Source organism: Balaenoptera physalus (assembly GCF_965194825.1).
Source record: "Balaenoptera physalus genome assembly, chromosome: 6".
NCBI classification, from domain to species: domain Eukaryota; kingdom Metazoa; phylum Chordata; class Mammalia; order Artiodactyla; family Balaenopteridae; genus Balaenoptera; species Balaenoptera physalus.
In genome coordinates this window covers 83,460,257-83,484,299 of record NC_138885.1, presented here as the reverse complement: position 1 = coordinate 83,484,299, position 24,043 = coordinate 83,460,257, and the positions used below count along the sequence as shown (strand labels likewise).

At 38.9% G+C, this 24,043-nt stretch overlaps 2 protein-coding genes across 16 annotated transcripts in view; one reads left to right on the top strand and one right to left on the bottom strand.

Annotated features, from left to right (window-relative positions):
- Window positions 1–22,057, bottom strand: part of NABP1 (nucleic acid binding protein 1) — a 56,290-nt gene extending 34,233 nt beyond the window's left edge. For 3 of the 4 annotated variants that reach the window (XM_082467341.1, XM_082467340.1, XM_082467342.1), the window contains exons 1-8: window positions 21,440–22,057; window positions 21,004–21,142; window positions 18,308–18,379; window positions 16,561–16,636; window positions 15,837–15,903; window positions 15,444–15,535; window positions 7,108–14,872; window positions 624–771 (exon numbers count right to left, since the gene is read on the bottom strand). In XM_082467341.1, coding sequence (XP_082323467.1) covers window positions 14,792–14,872; window positions 15,444–15,535; window positions 15,837–15,903; window positions 16,561–16,636; window positions 18,308–18,379; window positions 21,004–21,142; window positions 21,440–21,530 — 618 coding nt within the window. In that variant the 5' untranslated portion in view covers window positions 21,531–22,057 and the 3' untranslated portion in view covers window positions 624–771; window positions 7,108–14,791. The remainder of the gene's footprint in view (window positions 1–623; window positions 772–7,107; window positions 14,873–15,443; window positions 15,536–15,836; window positions 15,904–16,560; window positions 16,637–18,307; window positions 18,380–21,003; window positions 21,143–21,439) is intronic. The other variant, XM_082467343.1, reaches the window with a different exon arrangement.
- The window catches only part of LOC309663379 (uncharacterized protein), a 214,727-nt gene continuing 211,834 nt past the window's right edge, over window positions 21,151–24,043 (top strand). For 3 of the 12 annotated variants that reach the window (XR_014265212.1, XR_014265213.1, XM_082467374.1), the window contains exons 1-2: window positions 22,334–22,445; window positions 23,744–23,836. The gene's annotated coding sequence lies outside the window, so the exon portion shown is untranslated. The other 9 variants (XR_014265216.1, XR_014265219.1, XR_014265209.1 and 6 more) reach the window with 8 other exon arrangements.

The window sequence follows — 24,043 nt, the reverse complement described above, 5'->3', positions numbered from 1 at the left end:
TGAAGCCAATGAAGAGCTTAGACCACTCTAAGGACAGCTGGAAAGGTAGCCATACCGGTCTAGGTTTCTGACAGCTGCCTGGACTAGGTGGGAGGAGGGGGAAAACTCAATACATAGAACTCTGTAACACATAGAAAGATCAGTTAATTTATAATCAGTCTCTTTTTTACCATGCCTCTATTTCTCATTATCCTCGGGAATGTATCCTCAGCAAATATAGCCTTAAAACACTCCTGAAAAGCACATGAAGGAGAAGCTCATTTGCACAAGAGTAATGATTTAGTCCTGTGAACTTTTAATTTGCATAATCCCCTTTCCTTTCCCCCTTTTGTAAAGGTCTTTGATATATTTTTCTCCAAATGACGTGGGTTGGGGAAAAGAATTAAGCATGCATCAAAGTTCTCCCTCCTGTGTTCTCAGCTATTACATTAATCTTTAAGATTTTTCTCTCCCGTTTATTAAAAATCAGTGACTCATCCAACTTTACACATAAATCCACATCAAAGTTAATTAGAATCTTGGTAGGCTAATGTTTGTCTCTTCCCTTATTAATTCCTAGAAGCTTGAAGCAAGGCTCTGTGTGTGATTGTGGAAGAAAGGAAAAGAGAAGCCAGTGGACTGACCTGCTAGGGTTTCACGGGCAGTGTTTGCATGGCTGGATTCAGAGTTGGGCCCAAGCCCACTTGCTGTGAAGCAGGACCAGGCCTCTAAGTAGCCCTGCTGATGGTCAGGTCAACCTCCTCTGGAAATGCGGTGAACTCTGACACCAATCTGAAAGAGGGAAAATGGAGGTAAGAATTAAACAACAGAGGATAGAGCCTTGCTTGCTGTCTTTTGCTCTCCCTCCTCTATAATCAGGAAAAGCAGCCAATCATTCTTGTAAATTGACTTTCTCTCCTTCCTTCCTGTAAAGTTAAAAAAAAAAAAAAAAAAAAAAGATACCATGCAGGTTTGTAGAACTTCTACTGGAAGCAGGAAAAAAAAAAAAAAGTGCAAGAGGTAAGAGGATAGTGCAAGATAGAAATGATCACGCAGCAAGACGTTTTTGCGTTTGGTTTTCTCAAAGTGTACCTGGAAAGAGAATGTAGGGAGAGTACATGAGTAGGACAGGGGATTCGATCTAATGTACTTATTAGTGAGAAACTGACAGCACCAGCTCCAGGATTTTATTGCATATTGATTTTGCTTTAGGAAGTATGTGTGGAAATCACATAAAACAAACTGAGAAAACAAACTTTCTTCCCAAACCATTCTTGAAATGTGTTGGGAAATCTTCCGAAGTATTTTCTTATTTTGAAAAATTAGTTACATTATTAACATTCCAAAGTCTAAAGAATACACAACAGGAAAGCCAAAACCTCATACTTCTGCCCCATAACAAGAGGCTTAAATTATCCACAGATAAGACAAGTTAAAGTTTTAGAGCATAATAAACTTATTTCACATTCATACATTTGAAACTACTCTTTATAAAGCCATATAATTCCATGCTATATGTAAGGAGATAATTTGAAGCCCTAGAAAAACTTAAAACCAAAAGAGTTCATATTGAGTTTAACCCACACTGGAGGGCTGATGGATTGTATTCAGAGCTTCCTCCCTTAGCTCTGATGACTAAGACTTTGTTCTGGGTCACATTCCCTGTGCTCAGATCCCTTCCTCCCAGGAAGTTTCTTACCCCTTCCCACCACCTTCTTCTTCCCCTCAAAACACAAGTGTCAGGCCGTCTCACCAGCTTGCCCAGGGCCAATGCTCCTGAGCCCCAGCTTGAGTTCACCTCCCAGGAGGCTCTTCTGCCTCCAGAGAACAAGAAATCCAGGCAGGTTGGACCCCCAGAAGAATTGATAATTCCAGAAAAAGAACAGGGATGGTAACAGGCAGAATCAAAGGCACTTTCAGTCCCACAGAGGGGCGGCCACAAGATTGCTTTGGATCAATGGGTTCTTCACACCATTACACAGCATGGCTAAAATGTAGGGCTGGGGGTGGGCACAGATGCCTCAAATATGATAATCAGTTTATAATATTCACATTGTCACATAAGACCAGGTAAACCAGACTTGGGTTTTGCAATTTACATAGCCAAGTTCACGTCCTTGTGGCAACTCTACCACATTTCTACCCGTTACTGTTCAGTCCCTTTGAGATATGAAAAGGGTTGTTTTCCAACATCCCTTGGTCCTTCCTTCCCTAGATGCTACATTTAAACTTCATCTTCACTTTTCAATGCTCAACCCACCCTGCTCTTAAGGATCTATTTTTGTTTTGTATGAAATAAAATGATAAACATTGAATTTTGACACACCCTCTGTGCCACACTAATTCAACACCTACAAATGAGACGTTTGTTTTGATTCATTATATGTAACAGAAATCATATAGAGGAGCCATGTTTTATGCAGGGATAGGTCTAAAGTCAGCATGTAAAATAAAATCACGTAGCAGCTAAATTTGTTATGCCCTTAAACTAATTTGGAATGCATAATTTTGTATATACAGCTCTACTCAGTAATATATATCACTTTCAAATGATTCCACTTAATGTAAGTGAAAAATATAATTTTCAACATTTTTTAATTTTGTAAGAAGAGAGAGTGAGAAGTTGGTATTCTTCATTGAGTTCTGAATAAGGTAGCTGGCTTGCATTTAGAGTGCACGTCCTATTAAAAAAAAAACAAAAAACAAAAAACACAACCATGTCTTTAAGGGCTAGAATCCCACAGAGCAGCAAGATGCTCCTCTCTGAGAATCACACAAGAGCTAGACACGCAGGGGAGCACCGGTTGTTGGTGTCATGGTGGATGCACGATTAAAATAAATATTTTTGTCCTTCTCTCACCTTTATCTTGTTTTTTATTGTTGTGTAGGCTGTTGGTTTGCTAAGCCAAGCACTTTTAGTTGAATTCCCATAAATTATATGTGTATGTGTATGAAATGCAACTCCACTGTAGAGGCAAAAATGTGTATCAGGTTGATTACCCAGCAATGTTCACTTATTTGTCTATTTACTCTAAATATGAAGTTTGACTCCTTTTTACTGGGGGATTGAATCTCCTATTGCCACTGCTGCATGCAAAAAGATGTCCATATACACATGCACAGATGCATGCGGGTGTCACACACACACATGCACATACCGCCACCACTGAGGGGGCAGTATATGAAACACCCTCCTGCAAAATCTCCAGTCAAGGTTTAAGCAACTTCCTGCCACTAACTGTTAAACCCCTTGGCATCTACAACCCCACCCCACCCTTGGCCATGTGGCCAGATGTCTCATCTACTTCCTTGTGCCCCGGAAGTTACCTACATGGTGCCTACAATGCCCCTTTGGGCACTGAGTTCCTCCGGGGCCCCACCAGTACCCTGCCCTGGTCCAGGGCCCTGCTGTGTGCTGCAGGCTCTGCTGCCCTCGCTGTGACCTGCACTTTTGCCATGGCCACCTTTCTGCCCCCAGCACTGCTGGTAGTCTCTATTGTTGCTGCATGTGCTGCGGTAACCAGTACTGCTGGCTGCCTCTCCCCTAGAAAGGCAAGAAAAAGAGGAAACCAAGACACTCTTGGGTACTAGTCAGCTCTCTCCTTCAACAGGTCAAGGTCTGAATTTCTGGGTTATATGGAGTCTTGAAGATACTACCGCAGGAGGGAAGGAGGGGGCCTTGTCAGCAAAGGGCATATCTCAGGTTAGTTGATGATGGGAAAATCATTAACATGAAATAACGGCAACAACAAACATTTATATAGCACTTAGAACACCCTAAGCACTGTTTTAAGTGCTGACACACATTAACTCATTTAAGGCAACTGTTTTGGCCCCTTTCAACGTTAAGAACATGTTGCTACCTGTATTGGCCTCCTAGCCCCACCCCAAACTTGCCAATAGGAGGGAAATCCCTTTCTCTCCTATCGTCAGCCAGAGTGACAGTTCTGTCTTCCCAGCCAGGGCATACTCAGATTGCATATGGTTGATAGCTGGCTTCTCCCAAATTCTAGCAGTCCTAGATTACTAGATTACAATATAAAGTGTTGGCTTCCTAGGAACAGATAATGTGTTTGCATTCACATTTTTAAACTCGTTTTATAATGAAAATGAGTAGGAAACGTTTATACATACATATATACATGCATATGCATTGATACGTTTATCTCATATATATGAAATACACATGATATACATATGAGAAAACAAATGTCATATATATATAGTCATATATATATGAGAAAAACATATATAAAAAGTAGAGAGAAGAGTATAATAAACCTTTATAAACCAGTCCTAATTTCAACAATTATCAACATGTGAATAATCTTGTTTCATCTATACCCCACCCACAGAATTATTTTGAAGCAAATTGCAGACATCCTATTATTTCATCTATAAATACCTCAGTATGTGTGCCAGTTATCAGTTTAACGTTCCGCAGCTCCAAACCCACCCTTCTTTGTTCCAATGTGTGATTCTGGAGCTGGACCCTAGAAACATTTCTCTTTTGCCAGCTGGCAAGATGTTAAGCTTTGTCGTTAGAGGACATCAGAGGGACCCTGGAGGCGGAAGGGGTGTCTCTTCCAGGCCTCACTGTGCTCTCCCCTGTCTGTTCTTGTAGTCGCAGGCAGCCGCAGCTCAGGAGCCGCATGGGGCACTCACCTCCCAGAGAGTTTGGCAGCACCCAAATGGGTGGCTTCCTGGTGAGTTCTGCTGGCATCTCAGCCAACCTCCCAGTGGGTCTCATGATCTTATATGTGTGTGTTTGTACACAGCTATATGCAAAACATTTCCATGATTCTAAAGTTGTAGCTACAAAACAAATATTTAGTGCAGTCTAGCTTCCATTCGTGTCCTCTTCCTTTTCCTTTAAGAAATCATTTTTCATTAATTTGTCAATTCTACCATTTTTAAAGATAAAAGCAAAAATATTCACATTCCCCTTTCTTTAAAAAAGGTAGAACACTATATGTACTATTTTGTACTTTGCTTTTTTCCACTTAACAGTATATCCTGAAAATCACTTCGTAAATGTAGAGAGACTTCTACTGCAGTTGCTTAGTATTTCCTGAGTGAATGCACGGTATTCAACCATCCCTGAACTGGCGGACATCTGAGTTGTCTCCAGTCCTTTGTTATTATATGCAATGCTCCAGTGAACATGTCTTTTCATTTCTATGTCAGAGTATCTTCAGTATTGTATCAGTTAGCTTTTGCTATCTATAGCACGTTACCTAAAAACTTAGTGGAACAGAGGAACATCATTTATTAGCTCAACATTCTGTAGGTCAGCAATTTGGGCAGAGCTCAGCCCTGTCCTTCCTTCTGCTGTTTTCACTCATGTGACTGAAGTCAGCTGTCAACTCAGTTGGAACTGGAGAGTCCAAGGTAGACTCATTCACATGTTGGGAGGTTGGTCAGCTGCCAGCCGAGAAGCCACGAGTGGCCTCTCACCCTCTGGTAGGCTAGCTAGCACTCACTTGTACGTTCTTGTCGCACTCTCAGGGCTCCAAGCACGTCAAGAGAAAACAAGACCCAGTGCACAAGTTCTTTTCAATCCTCTGCTTGTATTAACTTTGCTACTGTCCTAGGGTACTCAGACAAGCTCATTGTCATGGGGAAGAGGGTGACTACCCAAAGATATGCACACAGGCAGAGGTATTCTAGCAGTCATTTGCAATCTGTCACAGGGATAGATCTCCAGAGACAAGGTTGTTGGGTCACAGGGCAAATTCAAATGTAAAATTTCCAAATCCCCCAACCTCCTAACCCTAAGGATTAGACCATTAGTACTCCCTCCCGCTACGAATGAAAGTGCCTGTTTCTCATGGTGTCAGTGTCCATACAATAGAGTATGTTTTCAAACTTTAATATCTTTGTCAATCTAAAAGTGAGTGATGGTATCTCAGTGGCAACTTAATCTGCATCTCTCAATATGAGTGAGGTTGAGCATTCTTTTCATATGCTTAGGAGCCATTTGGATTTTACATGTGAACTGCCTATATTTCTTGTCCATTTTTTTCGCTATCAATCGCTACAGAGTGATTGGTCTTCTCTACTTTTACAAGCTTTGTATATATTAGGACTATTAGCCCTTTGTCAGTGATATAAATTACAAATATTTTTCCCGATTTATCATTTGTCTTTATGCTTTTTTAACCGTGCAGTCTTTCCTTTGTTTCTGGATTTTGAGTCGTTGTTAGAATAAGTTTTATCCATTCCCAAATAATGGGGGAATTCACCCATGTTCTTCTAATATTTGTGTGTGTTGGGAGGAGGGGATCTAAATATTCCAGTTTCCCTATCAAGATACCACCTCTGTTGTAAACTAAATTTCCTTAACTAATTGGGTGTATATTCAGTTGACATTTAAAGTATGACTAATTCCAAGTGAAAATGTGAATTAGTCAAATTCTGTATTCCTGTTCTCCATCTCCGCCTCTACCTATAGCTGAATTTACACTCCCTTTTAAAACCAATTCAAACCCCATCTCCTGTCCACACTGTCTAGTGAGTCAGCAGGAGCCTCCCAGTTTCCACATTGTTAGGTAGTTGAAAGTACAAATTCCTGGTTGTGTGATCTCAGGCAAATTATGTCAATCCTCCTAAATCTTAGTCTTTTTATCTATAATCTGTGAGGATAACAAAACCTCCCTCACAGGGTCATTTAACAGAATCAATGAGATAATGTAGGGAACTCACTAGCATAGTACTGGCACATAGTAAGTGCTCAATAAATTATGGGTCACCCATTAGAGAAGTGGAAAGACCAAGTAATGAAAAAAGGAAAATACCTAAGACTGGAAAATGTGGAGCTTAATGCAGAAAAAGCTTTGTTGGCAGTGATTAACATGTATGTATATAAACATGTGTGCACAAACTGGGAAAGAACACACAATTGTGTTTTCTTTAGTGTGTTTCATCCAGGGATGCTTCCCTATAGACTGAGAGTGGTGGGCTCTTTGCTTGGCAAGGAACTTTTACACTCTTGAGTATACCAACTCTGAATCCCTGCCTGTGAGAAGAAAAGGCAAAACCGTGAGCAGAAGACACTTCTGGTCAGCTTAAACCTTAAGAAAATCAGAGTTTTCGACTCAAAATGTGCTAAATAGCTGAGCACTTGACCTACAAACACTGAAGTTTCAAGGTGCCTCTTGCATGCCTGGCACTCCATCCCAGAGGACTTCGTATCATGTCCTGCCAGAGGTTCCCCTTCCAACTCCTGACTCAGAGCTGCTTGGGGCAGATGGTATGTTCCAGGTAGCCAACTCCTTCCAGCCACACCCGTGGGACTGCAAGTCCTCCTGCTCAGCTGGTCTTCATTCTAGCAGTTTCTACCCCAAGAATCTAGGATGTCAGATGTAAATCTTGAGGGGGAAAAAAAATAGATATTAGTAAGGGCAGTCCTGGAGCTAAATTGAAACAAGACAGAATAAAAAATACCAAGGTCATGGAATTACACCTGTGAGGTGTGTGAGGGTGCTGGGTTTGGTAGCACTCTGGCATGGCTGGAACAGGAGTTACATGGCTCAGTGAGGCAATCTAGAGCTGACCTTGGCACATGTGAAACTTTTACCTTTAGTTAAGCTAAGAGTGGTTTTTAAAATATCACAAAAGTGACTGCCATTGGAACCGTGGGGAGGGGGGTTTGCTTGGGAAGATGCATGAGGGAAGTTTCTGGAGTGATGGCAATGCTCCATATCTTCATAGGGGCTGGAGTTACCCAGGTGGCTAAGCATTTGTTAAAACTCACAAATGTACACCTGAGATTTGTGTATTTCTTTGTAAATTTTACACTAAAAGCAGCAAAACCTTGAAATCTAGTGAACAGGCACGCTGAAATAAATATTTAGTGCACTGATGTCTGCAATTTATTTGAAATGTATTAAAAATGGACTAATGGATGTCCAGAATAGGATGAATAAGAACAAACATAGGGCTTCCCTGGTGGCGCAGTGGTTAGGAATCTCCTGCCAATGCAGGGGACATGGGTTTGAGCCCTGGTCTGGGGGGATCCCACATGCCGTGGAGCAGCTGAGCCCGTGCGCCACAGCTACTGAGCCTGCGTGCTAGAGCCCCCGAGCCACAACTACTGAGCCCGGGCGCCACAACTACTGAAGCCTGTGTGCCTAGAGCCCGTGCTCTGCAACAAGAGAAGCCACCGCAATGAGAAGCCCGCGCACCACAACAAAAGGGTAGCCCCCGCGCGCTGCAACTAGAGAAAGCCCGCTCGCAGCAACAAAGACCCAACACAGCCAAAAAAAAATAAAGAATTAAAAAAAAGAAAAAACACATAGGTGGTAATGGTAAAAATCGCGCTGGTGAGTACACAGGTGTTTACACTACGATTCTTTCAACATGTTTGAAATTTTTCATAATAAAACGTTGGGGAAAGTTATCAGAAGCAAACCAGCAAACTCCGGATACACAGCAATGCTGAGGACTGTCACTGGGAAGATAGAATTCCTTCCAGCACCCTCTTCTCTCCCCTTGGCCACTGACCTCCTCCCTGACACAAACCCTGGCGCACACATCCTTCCTCTTCCCCTGCACCTTCATAATCCTGCCCTCACCCTCTGGGCAAAGGTGAATGGAAAAACAGCACAGGCTACTCAGGTATTGGGCAGACTTCATGATGAAGACTCAAGCCGACATGCTATCCTCGTAATCATGGTAAATTGTCAGCACACGTACTTTTCTGCACCCAGAAGACTGTAAAATCTTGTTTTTTTTAAAAAAAAAACCTAATTGCAATTATATAAATTGCTTAATATTCCAGATTTTAAATTATAGAAAAGATTGTCGCCTAATAATGGCATGGAGAAATGACCAGTATTTGCCTCTTATTTCCACTGCTCACGGGGAAAGAACATAACATTTGTTAAGCCCTAGATACAGAACAGATGTTTTGCATACATTGACTCACATAGTTCTCATAGCCCTGCCAGCATATAGCCCCAATATCCTCATTTTATAATGAAGCTCATGATTATAGAGCCAGTAAATAGTAGATCTAGGACTCAAACCAAGATCTCCTCAGCTCAAAACCAGTTCTTTTCACCAAAGCATATTGTCTCTGGCATTTAAAATAGGTTATGTTCTGCAAAGCTAACATAGCTCCAAGAACAACAGCAGTCACTTGGCCAGGATTTGACAAAATACCACTAGTAAAGGAATAACATTTATAAGGGCAGTTCATATTCTACTTCAACTGCTTTTACCAAACCACCACCCACCCAAAGGTATTTTTAACGGTTTACACTTCCCACCAGTATTATTGTTAAATGTAACAAGCATACAAAACTTGGTAACTATTCCCATATTTTCTGTAGCTTTAGGGGCAGTTCAGGGTTTAATAAACCTGCTTAACTGAGGGGAATTTACTTTTGACGTCGGTACTGCCTGTTCATAAACTAGAATTAAACAGATAGCCCAACTTCTCCTTAATGATCTTCCATATGATGCTTAAACCATCAAAAATTCCTATCCAATAATGGAATAATGGAACCTTTTCCTCACATTAAGCCAGATTTCTATACTACTGAAACGATATAGCAATCACCCAGTAGATGGCACTAATTGTGCTGACTACCCTGTTTTTATTGGTTTTCTATCTTAATTAGTCCAGAGACTTAGGTCAGAGGTCTTACTCAGCTCCCTACTAGGGTTATAAATATTTAAAACAAAAGACTAGCCCCACATGGCAGTCAAATCATACCTTGTATATTACTTCTTTATGTAAAGTATTTATGGTATCCATCTCTCTGAACAGGATTAAGATCTGTTAAGTGGTAGGTTCTGTAGGCATTCTCAGTAATATTTATCATGCCTCCAACCCCACCAGCATCTCTCCACATAATAAAGTAGGTAACTGAGGAACGCTTTGGGGGATAGGAGGAAGGTAGGAGATGCTGCAAACAAATTTGCTGAAATAAGCTACAATAAAATCTTTTTTTTTTTTTTTTTAACAGAAACCTAGGGTGAAAAGGCTTATTTTCACTTTGATCTATATAGGTCCAAAGGAAGCCAGGCAACTCCACTATGGGTAATCTGATCTTAACATACTCTATTTGAACCTAATTCAAAACTCAGCGCTCAGCTCACATCCAGAGGCCATACTCAAAACTCTGTTCTGCTGGGAACTACTCTGCTTTACCCATCAATTCTGACCTTCACAGGTATATGCTTCCAAGTACAATTCTTCCACATTTTATAATACAGAACCTTCGTATATTCTGGCCTCACAAACTGGTACGTGTATGTGTGTACATACGCTTCAAAATAAAGTTATTTCTTTGTTAATGGGAGATAACAAGGGCAGGGGACAAAAATTTTCAGGGACTTTGTTTCAAGTGCAGCTCTCCCAGACCTACACTTATAAACTCTCCTTCTGGTAGAGCAGAGAAATAATCCATACATTTAACAAGTTCCTGGGGAGAATCTCATATAGATTTATAAACCATTCTTTGAAAGTTTTATTCAACATCTATTCAATTTGTGGACCAAGAAACTGGACTCTCTCTTCTATGTCCAGAAGCATAAATTTTGATGGCATGGAATTTTTTAAAATGTACTCAAATTTTTGAAAATGGTTGAAGATCTGATTTTTAAGGACATGTCAATGGTCCTTCAGTTGAGGCTCTTAGACAATAAACATGGTATGACAGTGAGGACTGTGGTGTGTCAACAGTCTCAAGAGACCTGGGCTCTAATATAATTCAACATCTAGTCCCTAAGTTTTCAGGAGGCATGTTTTTAAAACTTTGGGAGCCATGGTAAAATTGTGTATTCTCTATCAAGACCTTTAAAAAGACTTAAGTGATTAAATGTCTACTGGCCAAACTTGTGAAAATGTTCATCTTCTTTACATCATACTGATTATCTCATTGTGGTAAACAGCTCTTCCTAACATCTTTGGACATAATGTTCTTAATGAGGAAACATACTAAATAAAGGGCTTGTCAGATAGTCTGGACTTGATTCTCTTGCCTGTGATCAGTGCTTTAAGAAACATTATACCCTTTTAGCTCAGAAACCTGGAGTAATGTGGTCACAGTACTGGAAGACAAATTCTTGTGCATCCCTAACAAAGCAAACCTTGAGGAATTTGGAAAAAACTTGAATACACCTGGAAAGTAGAATGTTTTTCTAGCTTTTCCCTCAGGTTCTAACAACATACCATCATTCACGATAGTGCTGTTTTTCCAAGGTCACAATTAGATTTCCTCAGGAGCATAACTTAACTGTTAGTCATTATGGCTACTTTGTGAAATGTGGGCTGTTTACTCCATTTACTGAATAATTGGCTGGAACCTCAATACACAGATTTTCACTACAGCCAAGTATATCTGCTTTTACCCCTGTCATTAAACCCATACCAGAGATCGACTGTGACCCTCTTCTACTAGAAATGTTCACCTTCATCAGACAGGGGATAAAACAAATTAAGAGAAGGAAAAATAGATTATTTAAAAAAAAAAAAAAAAAAGAGGCCAACATAGGGCAAGTTTTCCCAAGTCTAGAGGTAAGAACAGACTTTGGTGTGGAAAAGTGTTCCATGTTGATACTGCTTTTCACATGGTTTTCTGGTTTGTTGTCTCTAGAACCTTTGTGAATACATTAAAGTCTCTCAAGAGTCATGGCAGCCTAAAATTGCTTGGAGCAATCAGTCATTATGGTACATTATGATACTTAATGGTATTATTAAGGTATAAGAAAAGGGAAGTCATGTAAGTAAACTGGAATGTCAGATCCATATAAACTTAAACAACTGCTACTGTGTCTTAAGACTGATGTAAAATACTCTCAATTTGCACCTTCTGAGAAAACTTTTTAGTTTATCTTAAAACTTCCTATACTTTAAATGTTCTTTATATATCATAAGATTACTTTTTTACTAACCTCACATCTATTTTTTAGTATCACTCCCTTGGCATTATTACTCAACCCAGCAAATTAAACATCCTTAAAATGTTAAATAATAAAAATACAAGTGACAAATACTCAGTGATACAAATATTTAGGGTAGCCTCAAGTTAAACTGTCCTCAAATTTAAAACGCAATTACTAAAACTACAGGAACAAAGCAAAAATGACTTGGTATACTATAGGAAAACCAGTCTAAGTGTCCATGGGAAAGCATACTGCAGCCTTCACTATCATACACCATCATCTGGGCTTATGGGTTTCATCTTTCCATGTCTACTGTAGCAACTCCCAGGAGGGGCCACCTGCCTAATGAGACTTCAATCCACTTCAGAACTGGTTTGTAAAAATAAAGTGGGACCCAAACCTAGCAGTGTGTATTTCTATACTAAATGGCTTTTGTTTTCAGTAGGTGTTTAAACTTATTTAAAAGTTGATAGCTGAAAGCGCCAGGAAGGAGGAAGGTAGGAAACTTTCTTCCTCTTAACTTCTTGATGAGTACTGTCCAAGCAGGCTGGGAAGGCAAATATTCATTATGGATTGTAACTCACTTTGCTTTGGTTTTGAAGGCTTTCCTTAAGAAAAAAGAAATTTGTTAATAAATGATAAATAATACAGAACAACAAGGTTAAATGATTGAGGCAAATGTCAATTACAAAAGTAAAAGATAAGGTCTTTCTCTACTTAATCTCAACACGTTAAAGGGTAACAATACTTCCACACCTAACCCTGCATTTTCTTCTGTTCTCGAGGTATGACTAGACAATAAACATTTGACTGCTTATTATGAGCCAGAAATCATTCTACTCATTCACACGGGAAAATCTTAAGTATACAAAGGGGTAATATTACTCACTTACTTGTTTTTATAGTTATGGAACCTATGGCTTACAGAGGTTTCAAGTGGAATAACTTGCCCAACATCACAGGTGAAGAGAAAATAAGGCCAGGATTGGAAGCTCAGCAATCCGTACCTGATTATTTTAATCTTCCAAAACTCCAAAATTCTTTCTTTTAAAATCACCTTAAACACTATTCTCCCACAAAAAACTCAGTGTTAGTGCTCCTACATCTACTTAGATTAAAAAAAAAAAAAAAAATTATGTACTAATTTGTAATGTTTTTTTTTACTCCAAACATCTGTAATTTTGTGAACATCTTAAGAAAATACTAGTCACAAAGCCAAATTACCTATAATCATCAGTATATGAATAAAGGAAAAACTTATTTCTATAACATATAATCCCCAGTTACTGAAATACTATAAACAATAAGCTTCTTGAGATTATTCATTATTTCATCTACCCCTTAACACTATCCCCACAGTGCCTAATATGTGACATACTGAAATACCTGTTAGACACACTGGATTGGAGCAAACAAATATCTGGCACAAATTTTTATATTTAAACGCTATGGCACTTTCAGAAAACAAAGTCCACTTAAATTATTGTTATTTGAGGTGGGGAAAAAAAAGACACAGTGACAAATACAAAGCTAAGTAGTCACCAGGCTGAAGTCATCATTACAATTACAGTAAAAGGTACTGGCTCTCCATTGTAAACCATTAAAAGAGCAAAAATAAGGTAGGTCTGTTAACATTAACGTAAGTTTTATTCAAGAGATAATAATGTTGAAGAAGAGTTTAATTCCAACAAAGGAAAAATTTACCAGTTATCCACCCTACAGTAAAAAGTGGAACTGGACACCATTTACAACACATAAATAAATTCTACCTTTACATTTCTAAATAAAGCTGTATTTGCTTCTTTGAGAGAGCCATTTCTTAACTTTTGCTGATAAGGCTTTGTGAATTGTGTTCAGAAACTGACAATAAACACACACACACACCCTTCAAATAAAGTAAGAACCTAGGAATTTCACTCCAGGCTGAGTTTCTGCAAGGACCTAGGATGCTATAAATTAAGATTACATTTTTCTACATAAATTCAATTTGAACTGCCTTCATTATAATATTTATCTACCATAATTTGTAAAAATTAGATCAATGTTTATTATGTCTTCATAACTCCCTCAAATTAAACTTCAATATTTGACATAGTAGTTTAAGAAAATAAACATTCAAGGCCTCAGTTTTAAATTTCCATTCAGTGTAATGCACAAAGCTGATAAGTATTAATAAGACTACCCTAAGATAAAGTAAATGTAGCTTTCTTCTAAAAATTTCTTGTTATAATACAGATCACATTCTATTCCATAATTCTGATAAAGAATATGTTTTTTGGTAACAGAACAAGAGTTTAGGATGATTCAGTCCCTGGAAAATCTTAATGGCAGTCACTCAATGAAGAAGTCAATCATTCCTGGAGTCACAAACACTCAAAAATTGCTGTTAGCATTAACCATGTTTTTGTTTTTTTGGTGGTTATTGCTTTAGCTGGCAATATCTGTTTTTAAGACAAAAGAACATCTCCCACTAAGCCTTATTTTAAATATTACAAAGTTTATACAGAAAATAGACTCATAGAGGCTAAAATGCTGATGTCGTAAGTAACTCACCCATGAAATGGGTGCAGGTATTTTAGAGGATATCCAAAGATCTTTTTGCTCTAAAAATAAATGCCCCTATTCTTCAGAGTGTTCCCATTCTTCAATAGGAGACTCGAGCAGCTTAACAGTTCTGCTATAAAAAACAAACCACTCTTGTTAACAAACCAAAAACATAAAAGGAAACCAATAAAGGACAGTTTTCACAGTTAACAATAAATAAAAGTGCAGTAAGTGTTCAAGTAGGGCATGTAGTTTAAAAACTACATGTGCGTATTTGGCATAGGTCATCTTTTAAAGGCTCTCCGAGGGTCCCTGCCATTACTTATTGTGGTCATGACTGTTTGATTATTAGCTGTTCCTGGTAGCTGTGGATTTACAGGTCCCCGGCCATTGCTTCTACCAGCATATGAAAATTGGCATCCCCTTGCTTCTGAGCCAGTTTGAACACCGTTTCCTAAAAAAGAATATAAAAAATCACCACCATTTTCAAACAGAAGTACATCTATTTGAAGTTGTAACACATGCTATTAATGCTTACAAGTAATATTATGGAAAACAAACTCTTTTATTTTTGAACTACTGGAAAAAACTCAGTTTGAGTTCTAGGTTTTCCCAAATGTATAATTACTGTAAATATATTAACTTGATGCTTGAATTAATAGGGAGAGGAAAAAAAAGCAACTTGGGCAATAGAATGAGAAATTAATAAAGTAGGAAAAAAGCATAGATAATGCACTACCTACATTATAAGGGAAAAAGAAAAAGCAAAATGGTATGTAAGTATTGGCATTTGGTTCAAATAAGGTTAACAACGTTTTAAGAGAGACACGTAATCCTAACTTTTTAAAAAAACCAAAGCGTCCCACAACATAATAACACAGCTACAGCTGTGCTCAAACATGTAGCCAACAGGTCAAATAAAACTTCAGCCATCTTAATGAAGTCCAATCACAAAAGACTTTTCCTCTGGTCTTTAAGAATAAAGGCTTCAAAAGACCTTTAACAAGGATGCAAGAACCACTGACCTTTGAGAGTATTTGAGGGGTAAAGGGCAGTCTTTTAAAGAGGCAGCCATGAGCATGTGAAAAATTAAGGTGAGCATCAATCTGAAGATAAACTGCTTTCAGTACACAAAAATAACCAGTTATTCTGCATCTATTATAAATAATCACTAGATTACAGAAATTTTGTAAAAATCAATGGAAAATAACATAATGAATCACCAAAACTTAGATTTCTTATTATTAGCCAACGTTCACCCAGTAACCGGCCCAAATGTTTAAATACAGGATGTGCTCAATAAATTAGCTTAAGAGGGAATCTGCTTTCTAGAAAAATCAGTTATATTTTCATAAGATAGATTCCCTTAATTCTTACACCTGATCACAAATACACCAAAAAAAAAAAAAAAATCTTACCCACTGGTCCAAATGTACCTGTACCCATATTACTATTCATGGAATTATTCTTCTGTTCACTGTGTGCCTATTAAAAAAATGTTTTAATTTAATCAAATGAAGATTTTTTTAAAAACCATATTATTATAACATGTTGTAGTCATTCTTTTTTTTAACTTTCAAGGTTTTTTTAAACAATTTAAAAAGATTTATCCAAGTCCTTTCAATGTTAAAATATTCAGGAATGTTTCCAGACCTTTCAAAGCTTCTGTTACATCTTACATCTTCCTGATATTACTCCCTGCTCCTCAAAAGTGCTAAACTGCTAAATGGCACATACAGTCGTCCCTCAGTCTCCCATGGGGATTGGTTCCAGGACCCCCCAGATACCAAAATCTGAAGATGTAGAAGTTTCTTGTGCAATATGGCGTACTGTAGTCAGCCCTCTGTATAGGAACGTTCTGCATCAGCAAATTCAACCAGTGCAATCCCAGTTGGTTGAATGATCCATGGATACGGAGAGCTGACTGTACATTTCATATATGATACTACAGATACCTATACAGACTCACAAAACATATAAAATGGAAAAGAATTCCATTAAAGAATCTTTAAAAAGATTCCTTTTAAACTTGTCTCCATTATACTTAGGGTATGAAAAGCTTGGCAACCTAGCCACAGATTTATAGTACACAGTCAAAATTAGCCTAATCATAAAAACAGACAATACATTTGGATTAATTACCCCTTTGTTCTGCTGTCCTCGATAATCTGGGTTAGGTTCACTGAAATTTGGCACTTCTGAATAAACCATACAAAATCTGAAAGACAATAAAAGTACAATTTGAATGACTTCTGAAATAATCAACCTTTCTTTACATAACATGCATAACTTTCAGGAATAAAGAATGTAGATGTCAAATGAATTAACAAACAGCAATATGCTAACTCTATTCATTTACAACAAAAACTTTCTAAATGCTTATGTTTCATTAAAAAGAAAATCAAATATTTGATTGCCTACAATGTTTAAAACATTCTATTTTGTATTTTAATTCTTCTTCTGTCCTTGTCAAAGATCAAGGACACAGAAACACATCTTTGTCCTGTTTTTCCACATAGGCTGATTGATGACTCTGAACCATGTTTAGGGTTCCAGAGTTTTTCCAGCAATGGTGATGGATTTGTACTGATCCACTCACACACTTTCATGCAGTCCCTCTTTGACCAATCTCTGTGAATCTGCAAAGATAATCATTCAAGGTTAAAAGTGGATTTTGCAGGCATGAATAAAGACAACTGGCTATCAAGACACGGTTTATCCCAATGCTTCTTATCAGCTGACTATGGTGTATATTGATAAACATTACACATAAGCATTTTCTTAGCTCCTCAACCCACAAATAAATCGGAATCAGTTTTGGTAACTCCTGGACTGACCCTGACAAAGTCACTATGTATTGAGTGACCCCCAGTGGTTCTTCACATAACTGACCTCCATTATTATAAATACCTCTCTATACATGGAAGTCAGAAAAGGATCCTCAATCTTTCTGTAATACTGATGCTAAGACCTCTCATAACACATTGCTCTACTACTACTCTAAGTACGAATGTAAGTGAATCCTAATTTTCCTCCTAAGAGAAAGCAAAGTGTTAACCAGTTTCTGATCTTTAAAAGCTAGAAAGATTGCTTATTTTTCCCAAAGTATCTTATTCCTGTAGTGTAGAATACATTCTTCCTTCCTTTATTTATTTATTTTTGGTGCCATTTGTGGCTTCTCTCTTTAGATATCCTCTATTTTGACAGGCATTAAGTAGATGTCAGGCATTAACCAAACAGAATGGACTTTATAATTTGGCTCATTGCCTATACCACACTTTATGAGTACATCCCAAATGTCTAGGCCAGCATGGAGGCTGAATTACCTTTACACCCCTAGAGAGGATGGTTACTCCAAGTCAGAGTGGAGATTACCAGGGTAGTAGTTTATAGAAGCTCGCATTGTGGCTGCCTGTACGATACCTAGACTGTGGATAAATACAGGACTTCAACGGTCATTGCTGCAAGTCCTTTTACATATGGGTACATATTCACCCATAAGCAGAGAAAAAGAAAAATTACACTTATGGCCTAACACCCACACCCAGCTTCTTAACTGGCAATTCACTATATGACAGAACTTACTTCAAATGGCATTTGTGACACCTGAAAGATACACATTCCCAAAGCCTACAGAAACGGTCCCACTGGGGATTGTCTCAAGTGCAGCTTCTTAATGCTCTTTGCCAGGAAAAACTGACATTCTCAACCACAGGAAACAGTACTGACAGGTGTTAAACTAGCACATACATGCAAAGTTAAGCTGCTGCAAGCATTCAGTTTACCAGTCAAAAAGTCAACAAATAGGTTTATAGTTTATACCTACCAGTTATTCTGTACATATTATTTGTAATTTATTCAATTATATGAAATGCATCTTGATACTTACTCCCCAATTTTTTGAAGTTCTCCACCCCTTCCAGTATAAAGTGTCAGACATCCTTTCCACATGGATGCATACCTAGAAAGAAAAGAAACATCAGTTCTATGGAAATATGTATATTTCCTTCTACTTAAATAAATCTTTATACTATATTTTTTGTATTGGGGTGCAGGTGGGGCTCAAACCCTGTATCTACCATTGATTAACTTGTTACTTATTAAGGAATAATGCAAAGAAAACTCTACTGACAAATTTTGACATAATTATATAAACAATAACTAACCCTAGAAAATAGAAGTCTTTTTGCAAAGCAAGCATTGTTATACTCCAAAGATCACATCTTCAGTCAATTAAGGGAGAACATTCAAACTGCAGAGATTCAAGCAGAAATTACTTTTCAAACACAGGACATATAAAATCAACACCCTAGTGTTTACTTTTACACGCATGTACTTGGTCTACCAGATATTGATATATTTTTTCCTTTGCCTCTATAAAACACATAGGCTAGTATGTGTTATTCCTAAGCTACTGAAAATTTAGTAAAATTTAATCAAGGGGCTAAAAAACTATGATCACAAATCTTTCGCTTATCTGCTTTTCCAAATTCCCAATTTTTAGCAACAACTTGGCTGAACAATTATTTACTGAGAACAATTCTGAATGCAGGCAGCATCATTAGATAAAATAATCCTATTCACGAATCTAAGACAAATGTAAATTAATCAATATTATAAAATAAGCCCAAGGCTTGGTTTTCAGTGGTTCTTTGTACAACTACTACGGTAACTTCATGATTTAGAAAGATAAATTACAACCAAATATTGTTTAAGTATAATGATAGTTCATCTTTTAATACAGGTTAATAAAAATTTTCTCGTTTCACATTATATATTTCTCTTCATTTAGTAAAGGTTATTTATTAAAGACTCCATTCACCACTTTTAAGTTACACAAAAAGTGACTTAGGAGACAGTGCACTAATATTTCACCTTACTAAAGTAAAAATTAATGCCTATTTTGAGAGAAAATTTGAAGTTACTACAACTACAACATTTAACTTTCACTTATTTCAGCAATGAGATCAATGTTTGCAGGGTTTTCTGATATGCATGCCAATATTCAAATTACCATTACTGAGATGTATACCTTTCTTCAAAAGCTACTTTTCTTAGATTCAACCAAAATTTAAGGGCCTTACAATGGGCCAGACTCTGCTAGATATGTTACTTTAGTAAGGTATAAATATTTCCATTTTACAGAAAAGGAAGTTGAAAAGTGTAATAACTTCAAGGTTACACTGAAGTTAAAAAACAGTAGAGTTTCTTTGGTTTTGAATTTTCCTTTGAACTGTACTCCTTGGTAACTATACTCCTTAAAATCCTATAGATACTATAAGGCTACTGACTTAGTTTTTCCACATTTTTTTTGATGGACACATCTATGTATTTTCCGTGACTACAAAATATGAAATAATTGAAAAGAGATGCTGTTTACAGTGTATAAAATAACTTCTAATCACTGGATGAGATACTTTGGCAGCCAAAAAACTTTAATTATGCTAATTCGCACCATATCCTCCCAGGTAGAAATTCTCTTTTGTGCAAGTTAAAGATGTGGAAGTTTGAAAGACATAACCAGTGTCATAATGAGTCAGTGTATGAGAAAAAAAATGTCTAAGTCCTGACTCTCACTTCCTTCTTTGATGATACTCTGCCTCACTTCCTGAAGATGTTGTAAGACCTGTAAGGTACTATCAAAGGGCTCTAAGCTCCTACTTTCAGGGTGATCCAACACTTTTCTGAGATTCTATTTACTATGCCAACGTCAATCTCCACCCACTTTTCCTACAGTTATGACCAATGAATTATTACAATTCTACTGACCACAAAACTTCCAAAATATATTTTTAAGACCCCTTTCTGGCATTTTATCTTCCTAATACTTGGTAAATCTTTAAAGGCAGTCTAATTACTAATCAAAAAAAAAACGGTTGTACTAAGTTATTTTTAAAAGTCAATCTGCCAACTAACTCTTTTGGACAGAGGTATCATAGACATCTTTCTGCCAAACATTTTCTGCACATCATTTTGTTTTTGTACAACATTGACCTTACAGCAGTAGGCACAATAAATTATTTTCAAGAACGTGCCTTCCAGATATTGTAACTTCCTCTTTCAACTTCTGCATCCGAGTACAAATCTGACACACTACAAAACCTACTAAATTCTCCAGCTACAATCTCGATTTACGTCCACACTGTCTAAATGAGTATACAAATAAAATACGGGCAGGATCTCAAAAGTCATTAAAAAGGGGAAAAGGTTGGAAAAAAGCGAAGTGACAACTATATTAAATAGTTTATGAAAAAGATTAAGTATTGATTATGTTAGTTTTAACAATCTACTAAAAAGACTCAATAATCCCAAAACAGTATTTAAAAATCTACTTAATCTGTAAACTGAGGGTGGGGTTGTTTAGATTCAGCTGAAACCGACTGCCTTTAAAGGCGAAAGTGTTACATCCCAATGCCGTCCATCACCTGAGATTAACGTTGAAGGGGCTTAAAAAATCCTCGGGGTGGCCCACAGAAAAGATGAAATTTTAGAACTTGCCAAGGTCCCGGGCGTCAGCCAATTCCGATTCCGCAGACTCCTACTTAGGAGGCACTGTGATCCCCCAACCCTTTTATGCACACCTACCCTCTGGTCAACCGGATAATATCCCCTGGCTGTATAAGACCTCCGATTTCATCCCACACGGAAATAGTGATGCTGCCAGTTTTATCTGCTACTTTGCATGATCTCACTTCATGGCCGTCTTTGGTTTTGGTCACGCGTCCTGTGAGGATTTAAAAATCAAAATGGGGAGGGGTGTATTAGATAATGAGGACTTCCAAAAAGCTAACTCCTGCTCCGGGATCAAAATGCACCTGAAAGGTGGGAAGAGGTCGAGCCCCGGGTTCTCGCCGCAGGTAGGCTACGGCCCCAGCTGGGGCCAACGGGGCCACGTGGATGGGGGAGGGGAGAGGAAAGGGAGGAAAGGGGGAGGGGAGCCCCCGGCTCGCGGCGGCGGCGCCCTTCCCTCCTGTCCCGGGACGCACAGAGGGCGGCGAGGCGGGCTGCGGACCCCACTTACCTATCTCCAGCACAATAAAGACGACATTTAAGTTTTTCAGTCCGGGCTTAATATCTTTTATAAAAAGAGGGGGGTCGTTGACCCCGTTCATACTGAAGCAGGTGCTGCTACGCTGCGGAGACTCGAGTGGGCAGGGAGCCTGACAAAGCTTCCCACCCCCCGGGCCAGGGGCGAGGGCAGAGGGGCGACCTTGGGCGGGGGTGGCGAGAGAAGGGGCAGAAAGCGGTTAGTCAGGGACCAATGAAACCAGTCCAGACGGCACTGAGCCTAAAAAAAAGGGGAGGAAAAAAATAAAAACAAAAACAAAAACGCTCACAAGTTTAAAAGAAAAAAAGACGAACCACTCCGCACACCAACCCCGCTCCCTACGGGGCGACAGGAAGGCAAGCGCGAGAACTGCCCCCTTCTTTGGATAAAAGGAAGAAAAAAAGACAGCGAGAGGACGCCTCTGCCCTGAGTCCCGCTCACACACACGCGGGCGTTGCCCTGTCTGTCCCGGGCTCCCGGGAGTGACGGACTGTGACAGCGAACCCGGAGCAGAAACCAAACTACCTCACACCCAGAGTCCCAAACACCGACTGCGGAACTCGCCCGCGCGCCGGCTGGACCCCCCGGGTCGCCCCGCCTCTTGTGACGTCCCATGGCGTCTGGCTCGCCCGACGCCCCGCCCCCCAGGCTCCGGGGAAGCCAAGGGGCGGAAACGGGCAGGCGACGCCAGCGCAGCCTCCCTCTTTCCTCCCCGGCACGTCAGCGCGGGCCCCTCCCCCTCAGCCGTCCAATCGGCTGTCGGCTCCGCCGCACCCTCCTCCAGCTTCCGCCGTCGCTGCGCAGCGTCAGCTCTACTCTGCCTAGTCTTCCTTCTTCAGGTTTCTATCGCTTGCTGTCAGTCTTTTGGGTTTTCTTGCATTTTTTTTTTTTCCCCCTCAGAGTTCAGTCCTTTCCCCCCCCCCCCGCCCGCCCTTTAGTTTCGCAGTCACGGTGAACGGTTGCTGTGTTTTAGGACCCAGTGAGTACGCCAAAAAGTATGCTGTAGAGTAAGGACAAGGTTCAGGCTAGGGTGGCTGGTCTGGGTTGAAAGAAAAAAAAAAGGTAGGGATGGGTCCTTAGCTGTAAGGCTGGAATTTTAGGGCCGGAAGGGAAGTTAGAGATCAACTCAACCGCCTCATTTTAAGCATATTTAAAATAGAGGTCCAGAAAGGTGAGGTAGTTTGCTGAAGGTCACCCAGGAACTTTGTGAGCAAGCAGGGCGTCAACACAAGTTGTCCAACCTAGTCTTGGTGCTTTTCACTCTATAATGCTAGGCAGATAGACAGGTAGTTAAATTCCTTTGCAAATTTATTATTTTTCCTTACCCTTCTCTAGATTACACCGCTTCCCCATGTTGCTTTTCTTTATGCTTGTTTGTTTTTTAATAGACTATTTTTTAGAGTAGTTTTATGTTAGAGAAGAAGGTACCGAGATTTCCCTTATACTCTCTACCCCGACACAGGCATAACCTCTCCCCATTATCAATATTCCCCCCAGAGTGGTACCTTTGTTGCAGCTGATGAACCTACATTAACACAGCATCACCCAAAGTCCATATAATTTACCTTAGGGTTGGTTCTTGGTGTTGTACATTTTATAGTTTTGGACAAATGTATAATAACATGTATTCACCAATATAGTATCATACAGAGTAGTTTCACTGCCCTGAAAATCTTATGTGCGCCACCTACTCATCCTTCCCTCTCCCCTAACCCCTGGCAACTACTGATATTTTTACTGTCTTCATTTTCCAGTATGTCATATAGTTGAAATCATACAGTATGTAGCCTTTTCATATTGACTTCTTTCACTTAGTAATATGTATTTAAGTTTCCTCCATGTCATTTCATGAGCTATCAAGTCATGCATTTGTTTTCATACATACAAAATAACTGTGTGACAACAGTGGGAGACCCTGAAACATTATAACCTGGGGAGGGAAAAGAGGAATAAAGTTTTCTTTATCTTGTGTAGTGAAAAGGACATGTGCTTTAGAAGCAAACCTGGGTGTGAACTATTTACTAGCTGTGTGACCTTTAGGACAATTGATTAAGCTTTCTAGTCATAATTTAATCATCCAAAAATAAAAGGATGTCTACCTCACAGAGGATTGCATGGGCTCATAATAGTGCCTAGCAAATAGTAGATACTCAATAAATATTTTCCCCTTGCCTATTTTCTATGATTAATGAAAAGGAGACAATAGTAGCTTAAGCTGTGATTACTTAATCTTTTCTACCTACGTGGTGATTGCTAATTTTTATCCCCATTTTACAGATGATGAAATTCACCTGAGACCACATAGCCAGAGAAGGCCAAACTGAGTTTTGAATCTAGGCAATCTTGACCCCAGAGCCTTCCGGCCTAAAGGTAATTTTTAGACTTAAATTGCAGTAGTGGAATTATGAGTCAAAAACAGACTAAAGTATTAGCAGCAACATATATCTATAGGGCTTTAGAGAATCACGTAATTAACTATTTGAGATGGTAACAGATACATTGAGAAGAGTATCAGAGAATTTGTGTGGCAGAAAACTTTTTCCTTGAATCTTTCTGAATATTTTTAGCTCAACCACA